General features: G+C 50.3%; 1 protein-coding gene across 1 annotated transcript; it reads right to left on the reverse strand.

Moving 5' to 3' along the window:
- Positions 1 to 53: 53 nt before the first annotated feature.
- Positions 54 to 7,763, reverse strand: LOC122388726 (nicalin-like). Its single transcript, XM_043380100.1, has 9 exons — positions 7,296 to 7,763; positions 6,680 to 6,870; positions 5,883 to 6,027; positions 5,346 to 5,524; positions 4,573 to 4,890; positions 4,209 to 4,358; positions 3,576 to 3,746; positions 3,187 to 3,308; positions 54 to 1,304 (listed from the first exon to the last, which is right to left on the reverse strand). The coding sequence occupies exons 1-9, from the start codon at positions 7,447 to 7,449 to the stop codon at positions 1,061 to 1,063; spliced, it is 1,674 nt and encodes a 557-aa protein (XP_043236035.1). The 5' UTR covers positions 7,450 to 7,763; the 3' UTR covers positions 54 to 1,060.
- Between the last annotated feature and the right edge of the window lie 38 nt (positions 7,764 to 7,801).

Consider the following 7,801-nt stretch of genomic DNA (forward strand, 5'->3'; position numbering starts at 1 on the left):
AACGCCCTTCTCCGCAGCCAACACGTCAACCAAGCCAGAAAAAACCATGGGAAGTTTCGTATAGCCGAGATATATTGCAGCGGGTTTATAAAAGGGCACTGTCGCCGACGGCTCGATTGTCAATGCCCTCGTTCCAAATGTTCGGAGCTGACGGCCGGCCGTTCCCGTACAACCCACGAGTACGGTTATACAGTTGGGCTGGCCGGGACCGACAAGGCACACACTCGCATCGCGCCGACCCACACACGCACACAGGCACGCTACAGGACGCGACGGCGCGGTACAGGCCCGTCTCCCCAGGTACGTTACGTCGTGTTACCGCACCCCCAGATACGCTACACACCACCACACCCCTGGCTCGCTATACATCCGCGCTACACCCCAGGCACGCCACGCCACACTCCGAGTATATGCGATGGTAGACGAATGATGGCGTGTCACGCGCTAGTGACATCGGGGCTGACACGGCTGACATGACTGACACGTCATGGCAACTCCCGGGACGGTCCGCGGTGCACGGTGATGCCCCATAACAACAGAACATACTCGGGGACGGGCCACGTCACATTAGTGACGTCGGGGCTAATTGTCGGGCGAAAGCGGCGAAACAACGCTCGAAATATCGTCGGCTGGTAGGTACCCTGCACATGGTATGAATCTACGGATTACGAGCGGGATTGGAGCCGGGTTCAAACACATTACACGTAATCGATAGTGACGACTGTATGTAGACTGCGGGCGCTTCCGAAACAGGATAATCAAAATACCCCAGCGCCATTGAACAACCTCCCGGCTTCCTTCTCTGGTTCGAAGCGAAATATTGCTTATCATTCAATCATGAAATCAACAAAACACACCGTTCGAAATGACTGCTCTCTCAAATCACAGCAAATAAAATTGATACGTAACGTTTTGACGCCACGGCATTGGCAGAAACAAACATTCAAACAAAATCTCGGACGATACTCGATACACGGGCGTGGGCAGACCCTGAGCACACTTCGGGGCAAGTCCGGCCACTCCTCCATCTCTCTCTCTCTCCTCCTCCTCTCTCCCTCTCTCACTCGACGCGCACCTTGAAGACGGGTGAGATGCGCTGCGCCAGTGCGTAGAGCTGATGGAAGTTGGTGACGGCCAGGTACACCACCGCCAGGTAGGCGACAATGGCGGCTGTGGCGGCCAGGTCAAACACGGCTGGCTTCACGCGGTGGGCAGCCAGCGTGGCGCGCGTGGCTCCGAACAGCACCCAGTCCGGCTCGCGCCGGTCGGCGGAGAACGAGGACACGCGCACGTCGTGGACGTCCCTGAATGGAGGAGGGGGAGAGGGGAGTGGGTCAGGTGTGGTACCGCAGAACAGCTGGCTAGGTGGACGATACACGGAAAACAGATGGCCGCTAGAGACTTCCGCCCAGACGTGCGGGCGGATTGCGGATTGGTATACTGTGCGAGCTGATTGCGACACACTCGTTCCAGCTGACTGAGCTCACGAAAAGCAAGTAAATTTCTAGCATAATTAGACTCATGCACAGCATTCAGACTGCAGATAAAGGTATCGTGCAACAGTCTAATCAGATATTACCAGTAAAACGCCTTTTGGGCGAAGAACGAGCGAGCGAGATAGTGAGCCCTGGGCCTCGTTTCATAAAGCGAGTCCGTAACTTACGCCGGTTTTTGGGCTTGTATTGCAAGCGCATGTGAAGCGATAAATTTATTTCCTCTTCTCCCTTCTGTTCTTGCTTGCAAGATAAACAAATTCAACGATTCAAACTATCGTCATCGCTTCACATGCACGTACAATACAAGACCAAAAACCGGCGTAAGTTACGGACTCGCTTTATGAAACGAGGTCCTGCACGTGCGGAAGGGCGAGAGGGTACTTCCAACGGGCTTGTGCAAAGCACCCTTCTAACCGGTCGCTAGCGGTGTGCCAAATTTGAACGCAATCGGCCCAGCCGTTCCTGAGATCTGGAAGCGGCATTCTGCACGTGCGCACGTGCAAACGGGGTCTAAACTAGAGGTGGCAAAAGATGAAAATTTTGGGAACCAGACTCGAACCAGACCCGGCCGGACATTTCTGGAACCAGTCGGACCCGGTCTTAGTTGGAATCGGAACCAGTTGGACCCGGTCCCCAAAAGTCAATTAATACAAACTACTTGTAGACATCATTAGTTGCATCATGTATAACAGCCTATTTCCCATTGGGAATACTCATGAGCTACTGTGTGCAAAGAAACATTCACTTCATTTACATCATATTTTGCAATAATGTGTAGTGTGCAAGATATATAGTTTATGGTAGGACCCAGTTGGACCCGTCAGAAAATTTCCAGGAACCGGTCTGGACCCATATGGGTCCAGACTGGTTCTTTGGACCGGGTCCTCGGGTCCACATTTTGCCACCTCTAGTCTAAACTGACTTTTGCACGGCACCCTACTAACTGGTCACCAACCGTGTACCAAATTTGAGCGCGATCGGCCCGGCCGTTCTCGAGATCTGGGAGCGCCCCTGCACCTGCGCACGTGCAGTAGCACCCTAACCGCAACACATGGGAATGCATTGCCTGGTGGGTGCCTACCTGTATGCCAAGTTTCAGCGAAATCACCCCAGTCATTACCGAGTTATTGAAATGGGAACAAATTTGGCACCTCTTCTTTTTGCATTTTGCACGTGCAGTGGGGGTCAATCACACAGATCAAGAGTATCCGACCTTTGGTAGAAGGGATGCAGCTCCCCTAGAAAAATTACCGCAAGACAATCGCCCAAGCGGCTGCTGAGAATATATGGGCCTCTCAAAAATCACTACTTTTGCAAAACAGCTTGAACACCCTTGACTTTTCACGTGGCACGTGCCACGACGGTCACTGAGATGTATCAAAAGTAGTCAATTACGGGGTAGAAGGGATGGGGCTACCCAGCAAAAAAGACCGCAGGCCAATCGGTCCAGGCGGTTGCTGAGATATAAGCCTCTCAAAAGCGTTACAGGCCGGGCCGGGCCGGGCCGCTCATACTGAGATTTTTCCGTTATATTGAAAAAACTCGCTTCGCTCGCTGCGCCCGCTCGCTCGTAATAACTTGTTCAATAATTGGCGCTTTTGTTCACGATACCGACCAGCTGGTCAAACAACAGCTGCACCATTTACCGAGTACCAACACCGTTCATCCCGCGTTCCCTGTCCGGTCTCACCTCTGCAGGGCGGCCTTCAGACTGGTCACCACGGGGTTGGAGGCCTCCGTCATCAGCTGAGCGGGCCGCGGCACCGACGCCAGGAAACTGAGCCAGCCGGCCAGCGCCTCCTCAGAGACCGCCTGTCGAAGTACACAGCGACAGGCGGTCACACAGCGGAGCCAGATACAGCAGGGTCGGGAACGTTGATAGACATCAATTATGCCCGCCACGGCTATCCTGGCTCTTGGACTCTCTAAAGCTAAGTATCTAGCAGAGGAATAGTGAACAACAGTCATCTCATTCCTCTGTTATGCATAGTCATGGTACAAGGCGGTACCCTCTTCCAGCTATTCTGGCAATTTCCTCAGCTATCAGAACGATCCCCTCTACCAGACCCGCTGTCTCACCATTTCCTCTGTGAGCACGGCAGACGTCGAGGTGCCCTCGGCGGCGAACGGCAGCTCGAACATGAAGCGCGCCAGCGCCTCGCCGACCACTCGGGTGTTGCGCGCGAGCCGCGAGTCGTCGACGGCCGGCCGCGTGTCCAGCAGAGTGCGCTGCTCCAGCTGGCCCGCCTCCTGGAGCACCGAGGGACGAGTCAGACACTGCCGACAGAATGACTCATGTGTGCACCAAACACGGTTATTATGGTGGATGGATGCAAACTTCCGCAATAGCTATAACAAACACTGAAAAGAGGTCAGCAAGATGACTATCTGTGTGCGTGGTGCGACCAACTGATATGACCATTTCAAAGTCATCTTCACAAAATAAAGGGCCGATACTATTTCGAGCAGGAAAGTCAACATATTCTCTTATCTGTGGGCATTCGCGGCAGATAGCCATCGGTAACATTCCATTGTTTGCTCCAGCACTTCAACCGTTACATGACCCAGTGCACTAGCCCTATCAATGGACCCTCACGTACCTAGTTAGTCCTATGCCGAACAATGCCTCAGCCTCAGCTCGACCATTTTCACCAGCACACCTGAGACTCATATTTACCCGCATCTCCTGGCATTGAGCGTACGAGGACCCACCTCATAGTGAGACAAAGTGAAGGCGGGCAGTCGGCGCATGCTGAACTGCTCGTGCTCCCAGGCCAGTGAGCGGTCGCCCAGGTTGATCTTCTTGTGGACCATGCTGACGTTCAGTTCCGGGGCAAATTCGGCGGCAGATGCTCGCAGTGCCTGACGGAAGCGGAAAGACGTCAGCACCACCTCAGTCAAACAGGCGCACCCATGCACTCAAGGTAATGTGGAGAATATAGGCGAGATACCGCTATGATATACCTACATAAGCAGAAACACTCCATTTTTATGCTAAACGATACACAAAAACGTCATCTCTCATAAAAAAAATCGATACAAAAACGCGATCTCCGGGCTGCCGTTCCCCGCTCACCTCGTAGAACTTTTGTCCGGAGCTGCCCGGTTTGGGCGGCTTGGACACGTGCAGACTGACGGTGTCGCCCTGGGCGAGGCTGTCCAGACAGAGCACGAACTGGACGCCCTGCGAGGCGGCCGTCTCCAGCGAGTCGCCGTTCTCGTCCAGCCAGTGCCGGCTGCCGGCGTAGTTGAGTTTGCCGGCGGCCGACAGCAGCAGCACCAGGTTGAGCCGCGGGTGCGTGCTGCGACTGCGGTACAGCTTGCTGAGCAGACGGGACAGCTCCAGCAGCATGGCCACACCGGAACCGTTGGAGTCGGCGCCGAACGACAGCTCCTGACGGAAACCAGGGAAGAAAGGTGGTTAGAGACAGGACAGGGCCGTGTTTCACGGGCTGCTGCTACCACGCTGCTATCAAATTGCGCGAGCTGACGTCACACTTGTGGTAGTGTTGGAGCAATGGGCCTGTTGATGTTTCCATGGAAACCCAATTTGACAAGTCGTAAAATCGGCGTGCTGCTATCACCGGTGAAACAGGGCCCAGGAATAGGCGCTGGAGGAGATCGACATACTGATACTGCAATATGTGTAGTCACGACCAAAATACCAGCAATCATCATCCTGTCGTTAAATCTGTTACACGCTATTATAAAGATAAACATCAACAATATGGAAAATATTCAGCATTCACTACCAGGTAAAAAGAATATTCAAAACACCACCCACTACAGCTGTCTGCCCAGTGCACAGTAGCGTTCTAATCCCCGGCTCCCACCCCGCCCCGTACTGACCGGCGCGGCGGCCATGGCGTCGTAGTGTGCCACCAGCATCACCGTCGGCAGCTGCTCCTCCACACCCACACCTTGCAGGCGGCCCTCGATGTTGTGCTGCTGGGCGCCGGACAGAGGCGTGGAGGCTGAGCCGGCCACCTCCAGCTGGTAGCCCGTGGAGAGGATCGCCGCCAGCAGGGCTGCAGCACGGGTCACCAGGTCATTAGGAAATCACCGGACAGCGAGCAGTGCGCAGAAACAGAGCTGTGATACACCGGGCACCGGAAAATAATGAACAGCGTTTCAAAATACTTACTTACTTACTTACTAACGAAGTACGGAATTTGGATAGGCCAGAGGCCTTTAGAAACCTTTCTAGTCGAGCTCCTCGTGCGACTGACTATTCGTCTGCGTGAGGGATGTCATGTGCAAGGTGTGCCCAGTGAGCACACACAAAATGCTACAAAAACTCCCATATGGTCTCACATAGCATGTCTAGCGACTTAATACAGCATAAGGGGCATCTGTGTAAGCTACGTGACACCACTCGGCACTGACCCTCTGTGGCAGAGCGGGTGGCGGCCGAGGCGGTGCTGTGCTCGATCGCCTCGTACATTTCCACCACCTCCTCAGTCTCCACGGCAAAGTAGACGGGCATTGCGAACGACTCGGACAGTAGGTACTGCTCCACGTGGTGCAGAATCTGCCGGAGAGTCACCCGGGCAGTGGCGAAATCAGCAGGGTGAGATAGCAGGGCAGGAATGAAACAATAGGGAAGATTTGTTGCCCTTCAGTGGTTGGGCAACAAATTACATAAATGGATGACCAGATATTCCTGAAGTCTTTAAAAGGGACATAACATAAGCAACATCCAATAATAACAATAGAAAACACCTATTTTGTCATAATGAATTATATCATGTGGCATACAATGATGCCTATAACTCATTTGGAATATTTCTATACCAGCAACAATATGCATTATATGACACTATGAATCATTGAGAAAAACATTACCTAAATTATCAGCACAGGACAGGGTATACACATATTTGTCAACAATGATAACAGAAAGCCTTGTTGATAACAGGTTGCATGTTGAGATATCAAAAATACCTCATTTTTAGCTGTCAACATAGGTAATTTACATGGTCATAGATCAAACACATTTACACATCACTCACAGACTGAGATCCAATGGATTCAAAAATCAAGACCTTGTCATAAATATTCACTTAGAGCAACAAAGATCTTATGATTATATTTATGTAAATAACTGCGATAAAGCCACACATGGATGCCCAGAATGACATAGCTGACAGCATAGCCTTATTTCTAACAAAAAAAAAACTTACAGTTCTCTGGTCAGACGTGATTTCTTCCAGTGTTTCTGGCATCAATATGAGTAATCCACCAGGACCTTTTCCCAGCAGATCCTTGGCTATTTCCAAGGTCAGTTGCTTGAGCCGGACTATGAGACATTGGCGAGAAGGTGTGGAACTCAACTGTGTGGTGGCTTCCAGACTCAGGGCTGAGGCACGGCTACCTGTAAACCATGCAAACGACAGTAAGAACCTTTCTGCTGACTTTTCTCTTTTGAGTTTTCAAGAAATAGGTAGCAACCAGGCACAATTTTTTTTTCAAAAATAGAGAAATATTAGAGCAGGTATAGGCATTGGCTTTAATGTTAAAAACTGATAACCAAAAACAGATTAGATGAAGGTAAAAATCTTTCTTTAAAAGATTACTTATATCAGTGACTAAATGAAAAATGAGCAAGCATGCATGTACACCATTTAATCTCAACTTTTCTACCTCATTATTTCATGGCCAACACGATGTGAAGCCAGTGCAAGATGTCCTGTTACTTGTTCGGTGCTACATCAATGACATGTGATAAGTTTATCTAAAAAATTAAGGTCATAAACTTAATGCTAAATACATTTAAATAAGAAAAACTATTTCACATACCATAGGATGATCCGGACAGATCGAATTGCTGCAGTCTAAATACCGGGATTTCGTGTGAACCACGCGCAGGTGACGCCATCAGCAAAAGTAGCGGAACACAGACGAAAAATAACCAGGGAAATCGGAACGCCTCCATCACATCATTAAGCTCCATTTTTAGCTCTTTATCACGTGAAAATAAGAAAAATTCAATCAATGCACTTATAGAGATTCAGACTCAGTGATGTGGAGGCCGGCCCCGCGACGGACGAAAAGAGCGTGCAAAAAAGCACAAGAAATCTTAGCGATTAAACATCATAGTCACGCCAGATATGTCTACAAAAGAAAAGTAAACTTCAAAGTAGCCAAAAAATTCCTTTTCTTTTCCATTTATTTCGACGAAAAGGGTTCAATTATCTATAAAAAAGCATATATTTGTTTGAATTAAACGTAGTTTGAATGTCATCATTGCGTCTTTTTTTTGTTTTCGGGTGCATTTACACAAAAGGAGAGTAAAGGAACCTAAA

Source organism: Amphibalanus amphitrite, unplaced genomic scaffold (genome assembly GCF_019059575.1).
Source record: "Amphibalanus amphitrite isolate SeventyFive unplaced genomic scaffold, NRLGWU_Aamphi_draft 000018F_arrow, whole genome shotgun sequence".
In the NCBI taxonomy this organism is placed as follows: domain Eukaryota; kingdom Metazoa; phylum Arthropoda; class Thecostraca; order Balanomorpha; family Balanidae; genus Amphibalanus; species Amphibalanus amphitrite.

Bases quoted from the DNA above. Each gene is read 5' to 3' on its own strand.
- LOC122388726 (XM_043380100.1), bottom strand. From the start codon at position 7,449: ATGGAGCTTAATGATGTGATGGAGGCGTTCCGATTTCCCTGGTTATTT. The intron at 3,309-3,575 runs GTGAGACAGCGG...GTACTTCGACAG, and splicing joins CCGTGCTCACAGAGGAAATG to GCGGTCTCTGAGGAGGCGCT. The intron at 1,305-3,186 runs GTGAGACCGGAC...TCCTCCATTCAG, and splicing joins CTGAAGGCCGCCCTGCAGAG to GGACGTCCACGACGTGCGCG.